Genomic DNA, 25238 nt, shown 5'->3' with positions numbered 1-25238 from the left:
TAAATCACATGCTGGAAAAATTCGACATCTACCCAAGCAATCCAAGGTTTCCACTAAATTTGGTAAGGGGTAAATGTCAAGTGCGGTCACAGCATTCAAGGATCGGTACTCAACACAAAAACGGAACTGTGGTTCTCCAGAAATTGATTTCTTCTTTACAATTGCAACAGGCGAACATCACAGTGGGTCTGAAGGATCTCTTGTTTTTACAATTCCGGTTTCTAATTGTTCTTTAACCAAGTCTTCTACCAACTCTCTTTGACTAAATGGTATCCGGTAAGGTTTCTGTGTGATTGGGGCTGCATTCCCTAAATGAAAACGATGCTGAACTAAATGAGTGACAGGTAGTTTTGCACATTCTTGGAATAAATCTGCATACTCCAACAAAACAGGCGCTAAAATCTTCTGTTCATCAGCTGTCAAAAGTTCTATCTTTTCCCAAATCTTGCGCTTCAGTTCATTATTAACTTCGTCTCCTCGTTGTAATTTTGCGGTACTGTTACGAAAATCTGTGTTTATAACTGCGGCATTTGTTACCTCGTCTGGAATCTTATTACGTCACTTTTACTTACGTTCGACACTTCAGCAACTTTCGTTCCACGTGGCAAAGCAACATCCTCATTGCTCATATTCGTTATTGTAATCGGGACTTTTTCGACATTCTGTCTCTCCATTGTAACGATACCTACACTTCTAGCAACATAACAGTGCATTGCATCCAGTAACTCACTTTTCTCGGGTCGCTCAATTAATAACAAAGTTCCTTCCTAGCATTGGGGTGACTTAATTTCAACGTAGATTGTCTTTCCTGCTCCCTTGGGAATTTGCTGAGGCTATTAATTTGAACATCGACTCGGACGGTTTGAACTGATGCATCGTTTGGACGGTCCATTTCCATGACGTCAGTATTGATGCTCCTTTGAGTACGATCTGATTTCCTAGGTTGTATAATTTCGTAAGTTGTAGTTGCTACGGCCTAGTTTGATCTTTCTTTCTGTGACAAATATCTCTGCCTCGTTAGCGGACAAGAAATCAAATCCAAGTACACCGTCGTAACGCGTTTCGTTATTTGAAACTACTTGCACCCTTGCTGTGTATTTATCTTTATTTTCACCTTCATCTTGGCCTTGGCCAAGAATTAATTCTCCATAATTACGTAGCTTTCCTCCGTTTAACCCTTGCGCTTTTAATAGCGGCGGTTTCCATTTTTCCGTTTATTTATGCAACACCACATTAATGAGGTCTGTGCTCCTGTTCAAATGGTTCAAATGGCTCTGAGCACTATGGGACTTAACATCTGAGGGCATCAGTCACCTAGAACTTAGAACTACTTAAACCTAACTAACCTAAGAACATGACACACATCCATGCCCGAGGCAGGATTCGAACCTGCGACCGTAGCGGTCGCGCGGTTCCAGACTGAAGCGCCTAGAAGCGCTCGGCCACCAGCGGCCGGCTGTGCTCCTGTGTCAATAAGTAGTTTGATGTTTCTCCCACGATATGCAGCACCAATCACGAAGTCATTTTCGGTCTGATTTTCGCTGAAACTAACAGGAATCACTGTCTCTGGCAAGGGGCGGACGGAGTGGTGGCCTGTACGTCCCCGTACTCGTTTAAATATCTGGCAGATTGCCTGTTGTTCTCATTACCATTCTTCTTGCTGCGACAATCTCTCGAGACATGACCCTGCATCCCGCAGTGATAGCAGATTCGATTCTCTTTACAATCCTTACCCCGCTACAGTTCTGCTCAGTCATACTGGTGGGTGGCTGTTAGCGCACAGTTGTCACACCGGAAGCGAAATTTGCACCTCTATTACTCATTATAATAGTTTCCGCTTTGGTTATGTGTAACGCATCATGCAGTGTATGTGTACATTACTTGAATTTAAAAAACATTTTAAAAACCGTCTCATTCAAGTCGTTATTTGCATTTTTCAATGCACAGGGTAAAAAATGTAATTACTGCAATTTCAAGCAGAGAATCAGGCTAACGAAGACACATAATTGGTCAGTGTGACACTTTCTAAAAGCACTGACGTTAACTCTAACTCTAAGATAGCTGAAATCTAGGTCTGCCAAACAACAAGATTACTACACAACTGATTCCAGTAAATACCTACCTTGTTTTACAAATGTTTGTGCAGTCTCTGAGCATAAACGTTCCCCATGGAATCCAGTCTGATATACGTACAGTTTTTGCTTGCAAATGAATACAAAACACTAATAATACAATTCGTTTACAATATAATATTTTATTAAATTATTCATTATGAAACGTTGTTGTTATAACTGGACAGTCAATTGAGGGAAAAGTGGTGTTCACTTGTGTCATCTACCTCATTCCGTTTTTGCTCTTATCATCTGTAGTTGTTGAGTTATCATTGCAGTTGATGATTGTAGGCTCAATTCACTGCCTCGGACGACTTATTTTTCAAAATAGTTTTTCTGTAGGTCTTCTGTGTGCTGAACACATTTTCTCCATTGTTAGAGTGTGAATTTTATGTAGTAATACGACTGCATTGCTTGATGACGTTGCTATTGATTATGTCTACCTTTCCTAACGAGCATGTGTGTTGATGCTAACATTTTATCATCATTGCTACAAGGTGTTATAAATATTTATAGACATTGTGGATTCTGGATTAGTTTTGCCGTCGAAACTCAGTTGCATTTTTCAGTCGCATTATTTCTGCTGTCAGAGTGCGTTTTATTGGAGTTGTCTGTAAACAAGACTTACATGGCACAGGGGAAATCTCACTTTCTTCCTGCTTTTCCACTTTCAAATCACACAAACACTTCTGCTTAGTAAATAAATTTCACGAATAATACCACAAAATACCCTTTTTTACTTTGAATCAGACTGCCGAAACTAATAACTCAGTAAGGAATGGAAAACAAGAACTGCGCAAAAACCTACACGCCGTTTCGCTACTGACGCTCCACTGGTGCTTGAACTAGTCAATGATGGACGCTCAGCGTTTGCCATTTTCGAGTATTAGAGAGAGAGAGAGAGAGAGAGAGAGAGAGAGTGGGACGCCAGACCAGGCACAGATGCGGCATCAGCGGACTTGCAGGCAACCGTCATACGCCTATCCGGAGTTGTACAAGAACGACAATTGTTTGGCGTGATGCTTTGCTAGTGGTTATCCATAAACTGAAGATTTCATTCCACTTGCCATTTCCACTGGATTTAAAAACTGTTACTGACATGTTTACTAAAACATAAATATACACTCCTGGAAATTGAAATAAGAACACCGTGAATTCATTGTCCCAGGAAGGGGAAACTTTACTGACACATTCCTGGGGTCAGATACGTCACATGATCACACTGACAGAACCACAGGCACATAGACACAGGCAACAGAGCATGCACAATGTCGGCACTAGTACAGTGTATATCCACCTTTCGCAGCAATGCAGGCTGCTATTCTCCCATGGAGACGATCGTAGAGATGCTGGATGTAGCCCTGTGGAACGGCTTGCCATGCCATTTCCACCTGGCGCCTCAGTTGGACCAGCGTTCGTGCTGGACGTGCAGACCGCGTGAGACGACGCTTCATCCAGTCCCAAACATGCTCAATGGGGGACAGATCCGGAGATCTTGCTGGCCAGGGTAGTTGACTTACACCTTCTAGAGCACGTTGGGTGGCACGGGATACATGCGGACGTGCATTGTCCTGTTGGAACAGCAAGTTCCTTGCCGGTCTAGGAATGGTAGAACGATGGGTTCGATGACGGTTTGGATGTACCGTGCACTATTCAGTGTCCCCTCGACGATCACCAGTGGTGTACGGCCAGTGTAGGAGATCGCTCCCCACACCATGATGCCGGGTGTTGGCCCTGTGTGCCTCGGTCGTATGCAGTCCTGATTGTGGTGCTCACCTGCACGGCGCCAAACACGCATACGACCATCATTGGCACCAAGGCAGAAGCGACTCTCATCGCTGAAGACGACGCGTCTCCATTCGTCCCTCCATTCACGCCTGTCGCGACACCACTAGAGGCGGGCTGCACGATGTTGGGGCGTGAGCGGAAGACGGCCTAACGGTGTGCGGTACCGTAGCCCAGCTTCATGGAGACGGTTGCGAATGGTCCTCGCCGATACCCCAGGAGCAACAGTGTCCCTAATTTGCTGGGAAGTGGCGGTGCGGTCCCCTACGGCACTGCGTAGGATCCTACGGTCTTGGCGTGCATCCGTGCGTCGCTGCGGTCCGGTCCGAGGTCGACGGGCACGTGCACCTTCCGCCGACCACTGGCGACAACATCGATGTACTGTGGAGACCTCACGCCCCACGTGTTGAGCAATTCGGCGGTACGTCCACCCGGCCTCCCGCATGCCCACTATACGCCCTCGCTCAAAGTCCGTCAACTGCACATACGGTTCACGTCCACGCTGTCGCGGCATGCTACCAGTGTTAAAGACTGCGATGGAGCTCCGTATGCCACGGCAAACTGGCTGACACTGACGGCGGCGGTGCACAAATGCTGCGCAGGTAGCGCCATTCGACGGCCAACACCGCGGTTCCTGGTGTGTCCGCTGTGCCGTGCGTGTGATCATTGCTTGTACAGCCCTCTCGCAGTGTCCGGAGCAAGTATGGTGGGTCTGACACACCGGTGTCAATGTGTTCTTTTTCCAATTCCAGGAGTGTAGATAGTTGACAAATATAAGCTAGTTGTGATGTAATTGATGACTGTTTCCTTTATCGTCACATAATTAAAATAATAAGCTACTGGGCATCAGTGATCAACGTTAAAACAATAATTCTGACTGCACACATGAAACCTTTTTATTTCCACTGAATTTAAAAACTGTGGCTGACATATGTACTAAAACATAAGTCTAGATAGTTGACAAATATAAGCTAGTTGTGATGTAATTGATGACTGTTTCCTTTATTGACGCATAATTAAAATAATAAGCTACTGCGCATCAGTGATCAACGTTAAAACAATAGTTCTGACTGCACGCATGAAACCTTTTCATTTCCACTGAATTTAAAAACTGTGGCTGACATATTTACTAAAACATAAATATAGATAGTTGACAAATATAAGATAGTTGTGATGTAATTGATGACTGTTTCCTTTATTGACGCATAATTAAAATAATAGGCTACTGGGCATCGGTGATCAACGTTAAAACAATAATTCTGACTGCACACATGAAACCTTTTTATTTCCACTGAATTTAAAAACTGTGGCTGACATATTTACTAAAACATAAATATAGATAGTTGACAAATATAAGCTAGTTGTGATGTAATTGATGACTGTTTCCTTTATTGACGCATAATTAAAATAATAAGCTACTGTGCATCAGTGATCAACGTTAAAACAATAGTTCTGACTGCACGCATGAAACCTTTCCATTTCCACCGAATTTAAAAACTGTGGCTGACATATTTACTAAAACATAAATATAGATAGTTGACAAATATAAGCTAGTTGTGATGTAATTGATGACTGTTTCCTTCATCGACACATAATTAAAATAATAAGCTACTGGGCATCAGTGATCAACGTTAAAACAATAATTCTGACTGCACACATGAAACCTTTTTATTTCCACTGAATTTAAAAACTGTGGCTGACATATTTACTAAAACATAAGTATAGATAGTTGACAAATATAAGCTAGTTGTGATGTAATTGATGACTGTTTCCTTTGTTGACATATAATTAAAATAATAAGCTACCAGGCATCAGTGATCAACGTTAAAACAATGGTTCTGACTGCACGCAAGAAACCTTTCAATTGTAGGGTGAAGCGGTTATTAGTTTTTATTAACATTATTTTATCGTGCACAAGTAAAGGGGAAACGAATGTGTAACGTCTCAAATGAGTATGTGAAACTTTAACCCACTCTATTTATATTACCGATATTCACCAAACAACTGCAGTCGCTTATGGTTGTCAGCTGGCAGAACACAGTCCTGGCGACCTTTACGAAGCCAGAAACACAACAGCCAAAACAGTTCGGAATTCATTCTGAGTCGTTGGCAGATGCAATGAAATTAAAATTAGCATCACCAACAGAGCCATATTTAGCCACAGGTAGACTGCTACTTTACGTAGCAGACTTGCTCACAATGACACCTTGAAAATTCTCATACGTGTACACTGATATCGTACACAGTTATTTTGAAAAATTGAAGCAATAAACGAAAATTTCAACACAAGGGTAACTGAAATGGATAACTTACATTCCTCATGACGACTGCGTAAAAACTAGCACCATGCACGTCACTGCATTAGTTGAGGTTTAGATGTTATGTGACACACTATCAGGTTAAAAGGATGATTGCTAATTCTATATAGGAATTAGTTTACACCAATTGATTTAAACAAGGGGGCACGGGAAACTGCATTAACAGGGATGGGTACATAAACAGCATCCCAATATCATTTAGATTTGCGTCCAGTGCAACATTGCAATAAATGTGTACCTCAATTGATTCTTCCATAGGGTGGGCTTAGCCTTTAAAACCACTGAACTGCCCACGAATGAGATATACCTCCCAGTGGCTACCAGGCATTAGACTGTCTTGAGTTCAATGCTGTAGACCAAAACAAGAATCTTGTCGACTTTTGCGGTGAAGAAATCACAATACATCAGCACTTCAAGCAGATGCAGAAACATGAGTGTAAAGTATAAAATCGTCACACACAGCCATCAGTGCACCACTTCTCAGTTGCAACATAAGAGAATTACGAGTTTCTTAGCTTGATATGCTTGAAACAATGGAATGATGTCGCACAGTATAGCAGCTGAAATTCAGTACAATGGGTGAATTATATGTCAGGAATATTTCTCCCACAGATACTTTCCTTCAGCAACTTTAAACAATAATTATGAGATTATGTTTCTTATTCAGCACCAACAGTCAAGGCTTCTACAGTGAATTAGGGCAATTTGTATATAAGCATATTTCTTTTTCCATATACCCAAATGTAGGATGTCTTATCACAATGTTCTCCACAAACGCTGCATCATTGAAATATTCAGAGACATGAAATGTGCCAAGACACAAGGAACTATCACGTGGCTAGTGCATAATTAGCATGTAATACACAGGGACACTGCCAGGAAGCTGGCATATGTATCTATGTACTTACATATGTGTTAGGGGTTATTTTGTAAATAAGAACAGCAGTAATATACAATAAGGAATTAATTTTTGATTTATTTACAGTATATTTGCTGTGGTAACAATTTTTATATGATATTTCCTTGAGATATTAGAGATGGTTTTACATCGGAAATGAAAACTGTTAATAATAATGACTAGCAGCATTAAATTGAGAACAAATACATACACTAATGAAGAGTTAAAAGAATCTATATATGCTTCCGATAGTGTGCAGCTAAATATGTTTCCCATGAGAGGCTTTAAAAGTTAACAATTTGTCTTTTTTGATATAGTTGTTGAAATGTTGCAGTACTCATTCTTTTTTAAAAATACAGTTGTTGTGTTAGAGTTGTATTTCTTTGATATAGCTACTGTAATGTTAGAGTGACATTTTTAAAAGGGAGGCGAAAAAACTGTGCACCACTAAAAACTGATAATACTGATTTTGGGGTCTAGTAAAATTGCAAAATATAAAAACTAATGAAACTTTGTAATATGCATAAGTCAGACGCACACATACTGTGCAATCAGCTCAGACAGATACATAGAATGCACACACACACACACACACACACACACACACACACACACACACACAAATGAATAATTGACTCTGTTGCTGACACTCAAATGAATAGTGTGAGTATGAGATGGTTTCTAAGTGGTCCTCACAAATGACATGAGGTGACAAGCCAATGTTCAGCTGTGATGCAGTATCTACCTCACGACCTGAATATTAACTTGGTATGCCATATGTGGACGAGGAGATGGAACTCTACCAGCACTACTGCAATGGAATTTGAGTAATCGTCAACTGTGAGAGCCATTGAGACCTCATGTTGTAAACACTTTGCCCATGTTTGAGTGGCTTGTGTATTGAATGGTACGTGTACATTTTCGATATAAGACCTACAAACTCCTCAGACAGTGGCAATTAGGTACATCATTCATTTCTGCGATAACTTCGCTGTTTGTTACTATTATGCCATAAATATTATTTTGGTGTGGCATCTTCATACTGCATATACAACCATACACCCAATATACTTAGCTGTCCATATATATATAAAGTAACTTCGGGTGTGCAAAACGAGTTTTTGAAACTTATAGTGAAACTGGTACATGTTGAGTCTGGATAAGTGTGGCACACACATATTGATGTAAACAGGTTTCGCGAACTCTGCCAAAACCTTACAGTGTGACGAATTCTTTGTAGAAGATTGTGGCCTGTTTTAAATTTTGCCTAGCTATTTAAGTTTTTACGCCACAACAGCCAATCCATTTAGCTGTTAAGTGAATTTCGTCATGGTTTCCCGAAAATTATAATGTAAAAATCTTTCCCAACACCAAATGTTGCAAAAGTCCTCTTAGCAAAGTTAACATCAATGTATTTCTTCAATCAGGATGATGGAACAAATTTAATAGTGAGGATGACTAATCAGTTCCAACCAACTTGCCCCCCCCCCTTTCTAACAGCCGTGTACCGCAAGTCTCTACAGGAACGGACGGTTCCAAATGATTGGAAAAGAGCACAGGTAGTCCCAGTCTTCAAGAAGGGTCGTCGAGCAGATGCGCAAAACTATAGACCTATATCTCTGACGTCGATCTGTTGTAGAATTTTAGAACATGTTTTTTGCTCGCGTATCATGTCGTTTTTGGAAACCCAGAATCTACTCTGTAGGAATCAACATGGATTACGGAAACAGCGATCGTGTGAGACCCAACTCGCTTTATTTGTTCATGAGACCCCGAAAATATTATATACAGGCTCCCAGGTAGGTGCTATTTTCCTTGACTTCCGGAAGGCGTTCGATACAGTTCCGCACTGTGTCGGAAGTTCCATGCGGCTTTTCGCGGATGATGCTGTAGTATACAGAGAAGTTGCAGCATTGGAAAATTGTAGCGAAATGCAGGAAGATCTGCAACGGATACACACTTGATGCAGGGAGTGGCAACTGACCCATAACATAGACAAATACATAGAAAGAAGGATCCTTTATTGTATGATTATATGATAGCGGAACAAACACTGGTAGCAGTTACTTCTGTAAAATATCTGGGAGTATGCGTGCGGAACGATTTGAAGTGGAATGATCATATAAAATTAATTGTTGGTAAGGCGAGTACCAGATTGAGATTCATTGGGAGAGTCCTTAGAAAATGTAGTCCATCAACAAAGGAGGTGGCTTACAAAACACTCGTTCGACCTATACTTGAGTATTGCTCATCAGTGTGGGATCCGTACCAGATCGGGTTGACGGAGGAGATAGAGAAGATCCAAAGAAGAGCGGCGCGTTTCGTCACAGGGTTATTTGGTAACCGTGATAACGTTACGTAGATGTTTAGCAAACTCAAGTGGCAGACTGTGCAAGAGAGGCGCTCTGCATCGCGGTGTAGCTTGTTGTCCAGGTTTCGAGAGGGTGCGTTTCTGGATGAGGTATCGAATATATTGCTTCCCCCTACTTATACCTCCCGAGGAGATCACGAATGTAAAATTAGAGAGATTCGAGCGCGCACGGAGGCTTTCAGACAGTCGTTCTTCCCGCGAACTATACGCGACTGGAACAGAAAAGGGAGGTAATGACAGTGGCACGTAAAGTGCCCTCCGCCACACACCGTTGGGTGGCTTGCGGAGTATAAATGTAGATGTAGATGAAGCAAACTGCAACACTGCTGGAGGTTTCTATTATGATACATAGATCACTTTCATCCTCCAGTATCGTCATCAACTTGGGAAGGTAACTGTTTTGCGAAACTAGGCAGTCTGGGCATAGCAGCAAACAGGTGCGCATTGTATCCAAACTAGTAGGATATGTTATGTCTGCCTCCATGACATATCCTACATCAAAAGCCGCCGCCACATCTGATTAATCATGTAATCTGACGATATCGTTGGTCAACCACTGAAACCCTCCAATAGGCAGAGATTGTTGAACGGCTTGTTTACATCTACATCTACATACATACTCTGCAAGCCACTGTATGTATGGTGTATGCTATAGTGTACCCTGTACCAATACTAGTCATTTCCTTTCCAGTTCCACTCACAAACAGAGAAAGTCAAAATCGACTGTCTATATATCTCCATAGGAGCTCTAATCACTCTAATCTTATCTTCGTGGTCCTTGGGCGAAATTTACATTGGTTTCAGCAGAGTCGTTCTGCAGTCTCGCCTCAAATGTCTTTTCTCTAAATTTTCTCAACAGTGCTCCCTGAAAGGAACGTCGCCTTTCCTCCAGTCACTCCCATTTGAGTTCCTAAAGCATCTCTGATAAGCTCCAGTCATCTGGAGGCTATACAGCTGGCCTTCGTTGTCAAGACGCTACGACAAAGTGTCTGGAGAGCATATGCTGGCGCTGAATGACGTCCAGACATCGAGATATAGTGTCTAGGCAGTATTATGCCTACAGGTCTGGTATGTACGATTCAAAGCCTCTCTGCCTGTGCTTGTGGAAGGGTGCCTTCGTATTGAAGCAAAAACATGTGAAGCATGAGATGTCTGATGGAGATAAGGTAAAGGCCGTACCTGTCAGCTGAGGCAGTGGGTGTGCCACATGAGGATACACAGGCCACACTGGATCACGCAAGGAGAGGTACTGACTGAGACAGTGCAGCTGTGTCTACTTCCAGGCTGCTGTGAGGTGGCAATGTGTGGAAGTGTGCTACAGCAGCTGGATGGCATCTGTAGCTGGTGGCATGTGTCTTTTGGTAGGGGAGCATGAGCAGTCTGTGTGCACTATACTGAAGTATGTGATATGTGCAAACGCTTGCTTAATGTTTTAAAACGTTGATAAAGCAACCATACATCTCAGTTAGTGCTGATAATGTTATCTACTGGAAGCACAAGCGGTTGGTGAGTTCCTTACAGCACTTAATTTCTACATGTAAATATGAAATTTCTGCTTCATATTTTACAATGCTCAAAGTTATAAAGCTTAAATAATGCGCTAAACACGTTAGTAATTGTTGTAACTAGCGAAATATCATGCATTTATGGAATTTCATGTACTTTTATACTTACTCGTCAGCACAGCACTGGCTGTATCTTGTGTGCGATAATGAGCTTGTTACTAACACTGGGCGCCATCTTGTGTCATGAAGTATACTAACTGGGTAATAGACATCTGTGGTAAAAATAATAAATTGCAGTGATCAGGAAAATGGTTGCCCTAATCCATCTATTTTATAAAAATGGATGCAAGCGTATATAAGTACACATTTTTGTATGTATGTAAATATATATGTATGTTCCAGATCTGGTACTAAGCCACTGGACTGTTTTCAGCCATAGTTGGTACACATGTCAGTTACTGTCTGGAAATTGTCGCTGTGAGGGTAAGAACAAACTACCTATCAAAGGAATGGGGGTGCAAGTGAAAAAGCGAATACCCACACTTTAAGCATCCAGTATTTGAGAACGGGAGCACTTAGAGACTTGCAACAAACTTTACATATAATTTCAAACCTGTACAAAACCTTTGCTCACAGACGAACTCCACAAAATGATGAAAGTGAGAAAAATTTTCTCACTTATTACATTTTTCGCTGTTCATGCTGTAAAACTGCTGCATGAAACAAAGACGTTTTCATTTACTACTAATTGTACTCAAAACACATTTTCCAGACGGCATTCACATACTTGTCATTATAAGACACAGAGTTCAGGAGATATGACGTCATAAGCACTGAGTTACGTGAAAAACTGCCGTATGGGGCATGATATTTAATTTTATTTCTTCGTTGGTACTAACTTTATTCGCACACAGTATCCACATATACCACTGAATGTATCTAGAAAAATATGTCTTTGTAAGACACAATAGTTCAGGAGATACGACATCATAAACACTAGATGTATTAAGTTTTAATTTATTACTTATTTGCTACTAGTTCTATTCACAATACATTTCGGAGATAGTAGCCACATATATCATTGAATGTATCTGTAAAGCTATCTCATTGTACAGCTTATAGTTCAGGAGGTAAGGCGACATACACAATGAGCTCTGTGAAAATGAGATCTCAGGGGTAAATTCACTAGAGATAAAGGTGAAATACGTGTACAAATACGTATGAAATACGTTAAATACAGGTGAAATATGTGTGTCATGTGGATATGTGGACAAAGCCATGGGAGAAAGCTCATCTTAAACCCCTGGATCTTGGTACTCACATTAGTTACTATCTGGAAAGAAACACAGTGGAAAAACCAGCAGCAGCAACCTCCTGCTGGGGTGGGGGTGGTAATGTGATGAGAGAAGGAACTGGAGGAGATGGGCAGACAGGGAGGAGGAAAGAGAAGATGGACCCAGATAGGGGGAAGAGGAGGTGGATAGAGGGGGAAGGAGAATGGAAAGAGAAAGGGGAGAGGAGGAAGGGGAGGGAGGAGATGGCGAGCAAAAGGGCAGAAGAAGAGATGGGCTTGAGGAAAGGGGTGAGGGGGATAGAGAGATGGGGAGAAGGAGATGGCTAAAGAGGGGGGAGGATTAATGAACAGATAGAGGAAAGATGAGTAGATGGGTAAGGTGTAGGGGGAAGAGGAAATGTACAGAGAAAGGAAAGTGGGAAAGTTAGTCAGAGAGAGGGGGGAGGGGGAGATGAGCACAAAAAAAGGAGGAGGAGGTGAGCAGAGATGGGGGGATGAGGAGGTGTACATAGAAAGGGGGGTGGGAGATGGGCAGAAAGAAGGACAGGGTAAGAAGGGCAGAGGGTGGTGGGTGGAGGATGTAGACAGGGAAAGGATTGAAGAGATTGATACAGAGGGAGTTAAGGAGGTGATAGGCAAAGAGAGGGTGAAAGAGGAGATGGACTAATAGGAGATTGGAATAAACTGGTAATAAATTAGATCTAAATAAAAACAAAACAAGTGGCCTGCTGAGAGAGCTGGAAGGAGGGGAGGACGGATGGAGATTTCGGAGTAGGAAGGCAGAGTGTAATATTGCCTCAACGTTCAACGTCAGCCGACTAACCCGTATCATAACAGTCTCATGACAACGAGTCAGATGTACAAAAGTAAGTAAACCGTTTATTGTTACATTATAAATGTTAACATATTTATTCCACTGCGAGATAAGATGGCCAGTGCCTTCGTGGAATAACTTTTGTGGTTGCCACGGAACCACGGTTGTACAGAAGTGTGTCACTTTCGCCTGAAGCAAATCGAAAGCCACGAATGTCTTTTTTCGGGCTCCAAAAATATGAAAAGCGTGTCGGGAGAAATCAGGACTGTATAAACGATGTGTAAAGTCTTCTCAGCGAAACTTCTGCAGTGTAGTCAAACAACCTTGGCAACGTGTGGGCCCACTTGCATGTGTTGAAATTTCAGTTTTTATCTATTTTATTAACAACAGACGCAAAATCATCAAGAAATACAACTTTGCTTTATGTATGTGGTGAAACAGATATAATTTCGTGTTTGAGAAACTCGATGTTCACTTCCTTACGACTACTTCCAGATGGAGCATACATATTCACAAAGATAATATGTTCTATTTATGCAGATATTCATCTACCTCTAAAAAGTCTCCGAGCTTTACCACTTGAATACCGCACGTGTTAATGTTGCTGGGCATTGTACCTTGCAACTTCATCTGGATTGCTAGTCTCAGCTTCCTGCTATAGCGCTCTATCGATTTTGGCCGCCTATAAAGACTTGGAGAAAATTTTGGAAATTTGTGGTAAGTTCTTGTGGAACCAAACTGCTGAGGTCATAGATCCTTAGGCTTACGCAGTACTTAATCTAACTCAAACTAACTTACGCTAAGGACAACACACACCCATACCCGAGGGAGGACTCGAACCGTGGCAAGACGCCCTAGACTGCGCGGGGTAGCCGCGTAGAGAAACGTCAGCTTTAGCTTAGTTAATATTCAGTTGATATTTTATGTGTGTTTTTTAAATTTTAGTAGGTCATTTATGTTTTTTTTGGTTGTGAAGTACTTGTTCTCAGTTCCGGTGTCTATACTTGTTCTTCTTAATCTTGTAATAGGGGTGAATTTTGGCCTGAGAATAGGCTTCTCCTCTCTTTCCCTAAATTTCCGTCTCCTGTTTGTGCATTCTCTTTCCTCCCTTACAGTTGTCTACAGACAATTGGTGTTCAAAATCGGAGATCGCTTCCCAGTTGGACATTGGTATTTCAGCTACCTCGCTTTCACCTAGGTCACTATTGGAAGTTGTTGAGGTCTCTTCGTTTATATCTTTCTGTCCCTCTTCGTTTCCGTTCGCAGAAATTTTCCTCTTAGGATTTTCAGTCAAAATTTGGTTCGGGTTTTTTGTACCAACAATCTTAGTCGTGCCCGTTAATAATTGTTCTATTGTTTCAGATGGTGGAGACGCAAATGCTTCCGCTAGATGTGCCATTGATTGCGTTTCAAGACTTGATTCCAGAGCACTGTCCAACACGTCGTCCCGAACGACAGTTCTGAGTAGGTTGTTGTAAATCGTCAGATTACGACTACGATGCTGTTTTGGTGGTTGAGCTTTTACAGTTTGTTGCCTCGACGTTGCGAGTATCAGCTGTGATATAACTTACTTTACTACTAGCGTGGTCGGCCGCCTGCTTAGCTGGGTGGCAACGTGCTCTTCTGCCATGCAAGCGAGCCTGGGTTCGATTCCCAGCCGGGTTGGAGATTTTCACCGCTCGGGGACTGGGTTTTGTGTTGTCCTCGTCATCATTTCATCCTCATCACCGGCGCGCAAGTCGCCCAATGTGGCGTCGACTGGAGTAAGACTTGCACTTCGCGGCCGAACTTCCCCGGAGGGGGCCTCCCAGCCACTCATTTCCATTTTACTAGCCTGGGCTACACTGCGAGGTAATGGATCAGTGTTTACCGTTCCTAAATCGTGGTCTTCCCACGTACGCCTAAAGACGGAAACGCACCTTCGTTTAAAACATTTGGAACATCACTGCTATGTTCAGGCTCATTGTTTACAATCTTGGTTTCATTAACAGCAACTGAATTACTTTCAGCTGATGTGGTACTGGTTCATACCGCTTTTCCACTTATTCCTGCTACAAGGTCGGAAAGTAAAAGTTTTAGTTTAGTTCAATTCATACTAAGATGAAATTCAGGCCTAGGGCTGTCCTGCTTGAATGGTCTGTATTATTACAAATGAGGCCTCCTTGTAGTTGCCCCTTGTATGTAATGTAAGATTGGTAACTCCCCATACTCATTATGTACAGTTCGGTTTTTTAACTTCCTTTTTGACAGATCTTACTCCAGCTTTTGGTTCTATAGCCACTTGTTGGGTCCTGGTAGCAGGAGGGGTTGGGCCAGATGTACATTTACATCCACATGACTGCTCTGCGATTCACACTTAAGTGCTTGCTTGAGGATTCACAAAATCACTTTCAGATTATTTCTCGACTATTACCCACTCTAACAACACGTGGGAGAAACGAATACCTAAAGCTTTCCGTGCGAGCGCCACTCCATGACTTGTCAGCTACTGCCCACAACACCCCCTGTGAGGGCTCAGGTCCGTGTCTCTGCTTCAGCTCTGTAGCTCCAACCGCTAACCACTGAATTGTGACACCACAGGAAGGCACGGCATGTGTTGCCTCTGCCAACTCTCCGCCACACGTGTCGCGAAATTTCAAACATGGTACTATTTCTCATCCCTTCTATTAGACCTGTGCCTGCCTCAGAGGCTCCAATTAAACAAACAGTATAATCATGAGTTAAGAGAAGATCTGGTCCAGCACTGCTACTTTTGTACAGGATAGTGGCCAGCCAAATAGCCTGTGCCTTGCCCATGAGTCAATTAATTATCTCATTGTTCTAGATGGAATTACCTTCTTCCACACCTGTTCATGGAAGCTTGCTACCATTTCCTTCCCAACGACAGCACTTGATACTCATTTTACTAAACTCTCCATGGCATATGGGTATAACATTTGCAATATTTTCACACCACACAACCTGGACATCTGTTTTTGTTCGCTTAAGGGTACCATGTAATACAGACCCTTTACCATTTCCGATTTTCAGTCAATGAAGAAACGATTATTCATCGTACATGCATTGAGTGAAGTAATCTAGCAAACAGTTTATACTACCTCCTGTTTTCCAACTCTGATGCGTCTAGCTCTGTTACCTGAGCAATATAATCCTTCTGAACCATATTAAGATTCATTCTACTTCCCTGCAAGGATGTTGCTGAATGCATATTATTTATAATAATATCTACTCACACTGACCTACCTTGCAATTCATCTAAGATCCCCTTGCTTGCTCTCTCTTTCGTTAAAGTATGAAATACTTACCCTATTTACATATGCGTGCGTGGCCCTATCCTGTAATCCGTGTAACCGCACGCACGAGCGCCCCGTCCACTCGAAAAATGTCAACACTAACTGAATACTATTTATTTCTTTACTCACATCTAGCTGCTCTTCTAAAGTCAACTGCAATGGCTCTCCGACACCCTGGCGAAACTGTTGGGTTATCTGCACCACAGTGCTTCCAAGTACCTTCCCTCAAATGGCCACTTTGTAGGCCAAATCATCTATGCACAACCACGAGGCGCCCAGCACATCCCTAATGGCATAGGGGCACTAGACACAGATTCCAGAAAATATACCTGGCTATCTCAGACACCATGTCAGCATAACGCACACTCCTGCTCCGCTACCAACGCTGTGGCGGAGAGTTTGGATGGGAGTGGAGTCTGGCTTGGGGTTGTGCAAGCGTGTGCTTTTAATCAATTTTGATTTCATGAAACAGCCATTTACAATACCAGAGCGCATACAAATACAGAAAACCATCGCTTCCATCGCGTGCAATAATTAACTTCAGATAAAAAACGGCATATTAAAAAACAAAACAATTATTTGCCCCTTAAAACAGGAAATAGATAAAACAGTATTGCTTCTGTCTGCAAACGGCTTTACAAATAGACAACTAAACACATTAACAACAAGCATACTGCTCACTACGATGAACTACAGCCGACTACTACCAACACCTGTACCTCATCCCAGGCAGACAACAGATGTAATAACACAGGCTACCAGGATATGTAATCTACTATAGAATCTACAAGAAAAAATGCATAAACAAGGAGAAGGTAGAGTGACATATCGCTGTTATACAGGGTGGTCCATTGATAGTGACCGGGCCAAATATCTCACGAAAGAAGCATCAAATGAAAAATTTACAAAGAACGAAACTCGTCTAACTTGAAGGGGGAAACTAAATGGCGCTATGGTTGGCCCGCTAGATGGCGCTGGCATAGGTCAAACGGATATCAACTGCGTTTTTTTAAAATAGGAACCCCCATTTTTTATTACATACTCGTATAGTACGTAAAGAAATATGAAGGTTTTAGTTGGACCACTTTTTTCGCTTTGTGATAGATGGCGCTGTAATAGCCACAAACGTATCAGTCCGTGGTATCACTAACATTCCGTCAGTGAGGACGGTATTTGCTTCGTGATACATTACCCGTGTTAAAATGGACCGTTTACCAATTGCGGAAAAGGTCGATATCGTGTTGATGTATGGCTATTGTGATCAAAGTGCCCAACGGGCGTGTACTATGTATGCTGCAACACTGTATTTTGGTAGATCGAAACTCCCATAACTACCAACACTTTGAAACTGCAATTATAGCACACATAAAACCTCATGTCACTTTATTCTCTGCACTGTATTACTGTTATCCAAACTCCCCACTGTTCTTACTCTCTGTCTATGAGCTGCCATCTTCTTGTGGACTTTGGAAGTAAGACGCCATTTATTACACAGCTTGACACTATCTGTCTTATAACCAGCTGCACCCCACACTGATCATTGCAGTCCACTGGTGTTGCTGCCATGGTGCTCTTACTTCCACGGCACTCCGCTTCCCTGGGGTCTGTTGGTGGTTATCAATGAACTTACCACACTGTTCAGCAAACCATATTCTGCAGCTGCTCCTCGGAGCAGCAATGCCAAAGCAAAGCAAGTGTGGAACTACTCCGTACAAGTCCCTAGCGACAACCCACGACTTGTCAGCTGCCGCTCACAGTGGCCTCTGGTGCTGATTCAAGTCGATGTTGCCACTCCAGCTCCGTAGTTCCAACTGCCAGCCACTGTATCACGCCACCACAGGAAAACTCTGCATGGTGCTGCTTCTCCAAAATCGCCACCACATCTGCTGGTGAAACTAAATGCTGTGACAGCACCAGAGGGCAGGCAGAACGACAAATGTGTCATAAAATATGAGTTTCACTCCTCATCAACCAGCAAGATGAGGTGTGGAGTCTCAGAAACAGAACTGATGCATAGTATGCTGAATGTGAATGTCTCAGTGCTGTCTGTTCTTCCCCTTGGTGGCCACACACTGGTGATAAAAAACTCTTAAGTCATCTGGACTTCAGTGGCTACCCATAGTTCTAGATCATCCTTAGAAGCATGAATTTCGGACCTCAGTTGTGGTGGAATGTTTATTTTAGGTACCACAATCAATGTGAATCATAAATTGCGGGGATTGTGAGAAGTCTGTAATAATATAAGAGTCATGCATATGAGAGAAAAACGCTCATATTTTCTAACTTAAGGGGCGTTGGAACATAAATTTTTTTCACATTTTCGGACTTTTATCTCATTATAAAATTTGCTATTTTCCGAATTTATAGACTCACCTGGGAAGTATTGTATTTTATTAAATATAAACTACATTGGTTGAAAATGTTAAAATTTTTACGTACATTACTTCAAGATCTAATAAAATCGGTAATTTTTTTATACAGAAGGCTGTGGACTGCTGTGTTATAAAGGTCATGTCCAGAAGAGGATAGGCACCAGGTTGAGGAAGTTGAAACAAAGTTTGAGAGACAAGAAACTTTCTGATGGTAAAACCATAAAACGCAGGCTGTCAGACAAAATGATTGATGAACTACAGCAGCATTATGGGATGACCATTAGAAATAATACTGAGAATTTGTTGAAAATGAAGCAGGCAGTATGGGCTACCTTCTTCCACAGACTGTCAACTGATGAAAAACCAGCACACCACCCCTACTGGACCCGATTCATGGTGCAATCACCGCAATGCCCAGTACTCAAACAGTTCATATAGCCATAAACATTCCATCCTAGCATCAGTCAAGGATATCATAAAACATATTTACAGAGAGCTGGCAAATCCTGAATTACTGAAGAAGTGTCTGCATGGTCAGACTCAAAATCCCAATGAGTCATTCAATAATCTTATATGGACTCGCTTAACAAAAAATGTTTTTGTTGGAATGAAGTCACTAAAGCAGAGAGGGGGGGGGGGGTCAGTGATGCTGTTATTGTTTTTAATGATAGCAACATTGGTAGAGTGAAAGTGCTACAGCGTATGGGAATTAATGCTGGAGCAAACTGCACCAGAAAAATTGAACGGATGGACAAGGTTCACATTGATAAAGCAGAGTATGCAGCACAGTTGGCCAATAAAGAGTCCAGAAAGAAGAAAAGATGGAAAAATCTTGGAAAAAGATCAAGAGGATGATATACATTATGGTGCAGGGTGCTTTTGAGTGACTAAAAATAAAAAATTAAACATATATTAAGTGAGAAACAGTCTTTTGAAACTGTAGAAACCGTTCCTGAAAATTTACATTTACTGTTGCATTGTTCCATAAATCTCAGAAACCATTTCGAGTAGAGTATTCGAATTTTCAGAGAGTAATAACATACATATTCTGAGTCCACTGAACTGAAAGAAGAACATAATGTTATGTATAATTAAAATTATTTAGGATAACGTACAAAAAAGTACACAAAATTTTAAAAGTGTAACTAAAAATTTGTATTTCCGAAAGCAGTGGCTGAAATGCAATTTGTGTAGTTCAGTAGACTCAGAACATACAGTTTAATGTCCTGTAAGAGTTTCATGTCAATGGCTACAGTGGTTCCTGAAATACAGGGAAGCCAATTCACTAAATTTAACATTGTCGGGATATGGCGTTCCAACTCCCCTTAACGAATTGATATGTTTTCAGGATAAAGTCGTCGAAGAGGTGGAGTTTGAGAAATCCCACATTGAGAATACTTCATTTGAGGAGATATTAGAGCAAATCGGCAGCTACGGGAAGTTCCAAATACGCTTGAGCATTGTCTTCTGTTGCCTGACACAATTTTTTTCCTCAATGTCTTCCTACGGCACGCTCATTGCCCTTACAGTACCTGAACACTGGTGCCACGTTCCAGAAAGAGAAGGTACCAATTTAACCATAGAAATGTGGAAGAAAGTGACAATACCAAGGTAAGTAACATGACATGAATTTAATCTCAGTTTTCTTACTTTAGTACCTCCATAACGATTTTTTCGAAGATAAATTAGACTTGTGGCTATATTAACGTTCTACGACAATACTGAAACTCCATAAAATAAGGAGCACTAGACTTTCTTTCCTTCATCGAAGAAAATAGTGCAGATATATGGTTCTAACAAAATAAGAGTGTCCAATGTAATGGAGGACGTGTCTATGTAGTAAAACAGCAGGTCCTAAAAATTAGGACAGTGTCCCCTAATGAGATTGCTTTCACTGTTGTGAACACAGATAAATGGGCTACTGCTTCAGCAAGCTGTTTACTTATTTGGTTTACAAAATTAATAAATATTCATGTTGAGTGAGTTTTATGGTCAATTGCTTAGAGAACGACCATGATGTGTAAGCATATCCCACAATGATTTTTGTTTTAATTTTTATTTCAAACTAAGCCTCCTCTTTTTACGTGGTTTAAGGAAAGTGGCTTAACTGCAATCGTTGAACAGAGCTTCTCCAACAGCACGCACCCAGTAATCATTTAGAGACGAGCTCCATGAGAAACTGAATTCAACTGGATGTCCATCTCTCGCTTATACCACTTACCACAAGACCTAGTGTTATTGGCTAAAATTTATGCGTAGTTACGCCACTCCAAACGTTTGCTTTACTATTCCTGGCTTCGGCGATTTCCATGCTGAGTCCATGCTGAGCTAGAGGGAAGTCATCATCTTATTTCTCCAGACGTTAAATTCCGTTAGTGCCAAGTTCTGTTTTTGTAATTGTGCAAAGAATGCTATTACCCTGTATTATTTCATTTAACAGTATTTATCGAACAAAAACAGTCGATACTCCAGCATTCTAGCAAAATACCTCTAAATTTACCATACAATGGCTTCTGTTATCCTATGCTTTCGCGTAGTGAGGTAAACAACTGGGATTCCTGCAATATAAATTCAGTACATTACTTTGCAGCACCTATTTAGGTTTAAAATAAATTATTGCAGTAATTTTTGTATTTTAGGAAAGAAGAAGTGTACAGCAGTTGCGAGATGAAGGTACCAAACCGAACGAATGAAACAGCACCGTGTATGTACGGATGGGAATATGACGACACTTGGTTTTCTGCAACTGCTGCTTCCCAGGAAGACTGGGTATGCGAAAGAGAAATGTATCCTAACACCATATATTCTGTCAGTCACTTTATCTCCATCGGTTTTGCTGTTCTGCTTTTCTACGTTGGTGACAGGTAATACTCAAATGTAATAGTGGGTACTTTTCTCTTAAGGACACTATAGAAATTTATCTCAGCCATTAAAAAAGACATGGGTTCGATGAGAAAGAATGAACTGCACGTAATGTATAATTTTCAAAAAAAAAGTCTATTTGAGACAATATATCAAACACAAACTTAGTATGTTGAAATTAGTTTTCTCCTCCTCTATGACTTCTATGCAAGTAATAGCACAGTATTTTCGTAACAGTTCTAAAACTCTAAGAGTTTCGTAATTCATCCGTTCTGTTCATTTGCACTGTATCTAAAATGTTTGCTCACTGAGAGCACACAGAACACTATTCTGCCGTCTTATTAAGCAATGCTAATCTAACACACTCTGAGTTCCTAAAATCGGGACTACGTGTCAATACTGTGGTGGAGGATTTACCTCAACCGAAGTTCCTGTCCATCGCGAAACCACAGGAGCAGGGTAAATTGCTATCAGATGAGCCAATGAATTCCGTGCAGTATTAAGAATACTTCGTTTTGTATTTAAAAGTCGATGATGTTTGATGAGTTTCGTGCAAAGCGTGACTGATTAGTTTTTAAAAACTTCATCGACTTAGGTATATTAATCATCTCTTCAATGCAAAGATAGCAAACAAAGATAATATCATTTTCACATTCATATTTTTGTTACTGGAATTGCAGATGTTTATTACAGTAACAAATGTAACTGCACCCATAGTTGTGAGTCTGTTCTGCTGACTGATAGTTTGCGACTGAAGTTCTCATTCATTACTACCTGGGTTACGGGGTGGAGAATTGTAGGTCTCCTCTTGATAGAGCATGCTATAGGTAGTGACAAAACCGAATGACGTCAAGCGACAGTGCCGGATTCCATTCTACCAGTCCTCCCCCACACCGATGGTGTCATATTCCAAGGTGGTGGACGTAGCCGAGTAGTACTGTTTAAACTTCCAGGAAATTAAAAAAATTATGCGATATTCATCAAGTACAACTGTCGTAAGCTCAAAACAGGATTTCCTAAACCCCTCTGACATCATAGCTCATTTGTGCTAAGAGTCCAAATGTCCTAAGTATTAAATGGTGGGAAATTCAAAAATTCCAAGATGATCAATTGTCCCATCGGTGATAAATTAAAAAAAATCCAAGATGGTGGAACTGAACCTGAATTAAAAAAAGTATAAAAGCCAAGATGGAGGATATAGAGTTATGGACACAGGCTACAGGACTGCCATGTCACTTGTGATAAGTATAGAATCATGCCCTGGTGGATAATTCCAGTTTAAAAAGGTGAGATAGCCTTCTTGTGCGAGCCTCCTCCGTACAGACATTCCCCCTGCCCCAACACACTTCTATCGATTCCACAGACCACGCGCACCAAGACTCAAGTTTAGAACCCTTGAGCCCTCTTGTAAACAGCTGTAAAAGTAGAGAAATTTAAAAAGCGCTCTGGGCTTCCCCAAACTCAGGTGCCATTAGATGTAATAAGTTTAAATACACATTACTAGCACACTCAGTATGTTGTTGCAAACTGTATAGATAATGTCACGGAAGAACTAGGTCACTTGTCCTTAGTTTGAATGACCCTTCTACATTTACATTTATACTCCGCAAGCCACCCAACGGTGTGTGGCGGAGGGCACTTCACGTGCCACTGTCATTACCTCCATTTCCTGTTACAGTCCCGTATGGTTCGCGGGAAGAACGACTGCCGGAAAGCTTCCGTGCGCGCTTGAATCTCTCAAATTTTACATTCGTGATCTCCTCGGGAGGTATAAGTAGGGGGAAGCAATATATTCGATACCTCATCCAGAAACGCACCCTCTCGAAACCTGGACAGCAAGCTACACCGCGATGCAGTGCGCCTCTCTTGCAGAGTCTGCTACTTGAATTTGCTAAAAATCTCCGTAACGCTATCACGCTTACCAAATAACCCTGTGACGAAACGCGCCGCTCTTCTTTGGTTCTTCTCTATCTCCTCTGTCAACCCGACCTGGTACGGATCCCAGACTGATGAGCAATACTCAAGTATAGGTCGAACGAGTGTTTTATAAGCCACCTCCTTTGTTGTTGGACTACATTTTCTAAGGACTCTCCCAATGAATCTCAACCTGGTACCCGCCTTACCAACAATTAATTTTATATGATCATTCAACTTCAAATCGTTCCGTACTCATACTCACAGATATTTTACAGAAGTAACTGCTACCAGTGTTTGTTCCGCTATCATATACTGATATACAATAAAGGATCCTTCTTTCTATGTATTCGCAATACATTACATTTGTCTATGTTAAGGGTCAGTTGCCACTCCCTGCACCAAGTGCCTATCCGCTACAGATCTTCCTGCATTTCGATGCAATTTTCTAATGCTGCAACTTCTCTGTATACTACAGCATCATCCGCGAAAAGCCGCATGGAACTTCCGACACTATCTACTAGGTCATTTACATACACTGTGAAAAGCAGTGGTCCCATAACACTCCCCTGTGGCACACCAGAGGTTACTTTAACGTCTGTAGACGTCTCTGCATTGAGAACAACATGCTGTGTTCTGTTTGCTAAAAACTCTTCAATCCAGCCACACAGCTGGTCTGATATTCCGTAGGCTCTTACATTGTTTATCAGGCGACAGTGCGGAACTGTATCGAACGCCTTCCGGAGGTCAAGGAAGATGGCATCTACCTGGGAGCCTGTATCTAATATTTTCTGGGTCTCATGTACAAATAGAGCGAGTTGGGTCTCACACGATCGCTGTTTCCGGAATCCATTTTGGTTCCTACAGAGTAGATTCTGGGTTTCCAGAAATGACATGATAAGCGAGCAAAAAAAAAAAAAAAAAAAAAAAAAAGTTCTAAAATTCTACAACAGATCAATGTCAGAGATATGGGCCTATAGTTTTACGCATCTACTCGACGACCCTTCTTGAAAACTGGGACTACCTGTGCTCTTTTCCAATCATTTGGAACCTTCCGTTTCTCTAGAGACTTGCGGTACACGGCTGTTAGAAGGGCGGCAAGTTCTTTCGCGTACTCTGTGTAGAATCGAATTGGTATCCTGTCAGGTCCAGTGGACTTTCCTCTGTTGAGTGATTCCAGTTGCTTTTCTATTCCTTGGACACTTATTTCGATGTCAGCCATTTTTTCGTTTGTGCGAGAATTTAGAGAAGGAACTGCTGTGCGGTCTTCCTCTGTGAAACAGCTTTGGAAAAAGGTGTTCAGTATTTCAGCTTTACGCGTGTCATCCTCTGTTTCAGTACCATCATCATCCCAGAGTGTCTGGATATGCTGTTTCGATCCACTTACGTAAGACCAGAACTTCCTAGAATTTTCTGTCAAGTCGGTACATAGAATTTTACTTTCGAATTCACTGAACGCTCCACGCATAGCCCTCCTTACGCTAACTTTGACATCGTTTGGCTTCTGTTTGTCTGAGAGGTTTCGGCTGCGTTTAAACTTGCAGTGAAGCTCTCTTTGCTTTCGCAGTAGTTTCCTAACTTTGTTGTTGAACCAATGTGGGTTTTTCCCATCTCTCACAGTTTTACTCGGCACTTACCTGTCTAATACGCATTTTACGATTGCCTTGAACTTTTTCGATAAACACTCAACATTGTCAGTGT

At 41.6% G+C, this 25238-nt stretch overlaps 1 protein-coding gene across 1 annotated transcript in view; it reads left to right on the top strand.

Annotated features, from left to right (window-relative positions):
* LOC126474112 (solute carrier family 22 member 7-like) overlaps positions 1–25238 on the top strand; it is a 98387-nt gene that overhangs the window by 8016 nt on the left and 65133 nt on the right. The window contains exons 2-3 of the mRNA XM_050101538.1: positions 20110–20372; positions 21401–21625. Of these exons, the coding sequence (XP_049957495.1) occupies positions 20110–20372; positions 21401–21625 (488 nt within the window). The remainder of the gene's footprint in view (positions 1–20109; positions 20373–21400; positions 21626–25238) is intronic.

The sequence above is a fragment of the Schistocerca serialis genome, chromosome 4 (genome assembly GCF_023864345.2).
Source record: "Schistocerca serialis cubense isolate TAMUIC-IGC-003099 chromosome 4, iqSchSeri2.2, whole genome shotgun sequence".
In the NCBI taxonomy this organism is placed as follows: Eukaryota; Metazoa; Arthropoda; class Insecta; order Orthoptera; family Acrididae; genus Schistocerca; species Schistocerca serialis.
The sequence above is the reverse complement of the archived record's forward strand: the minus strand, read 5'-3'. Positions and strand labels throughout refer to the sequence as shown.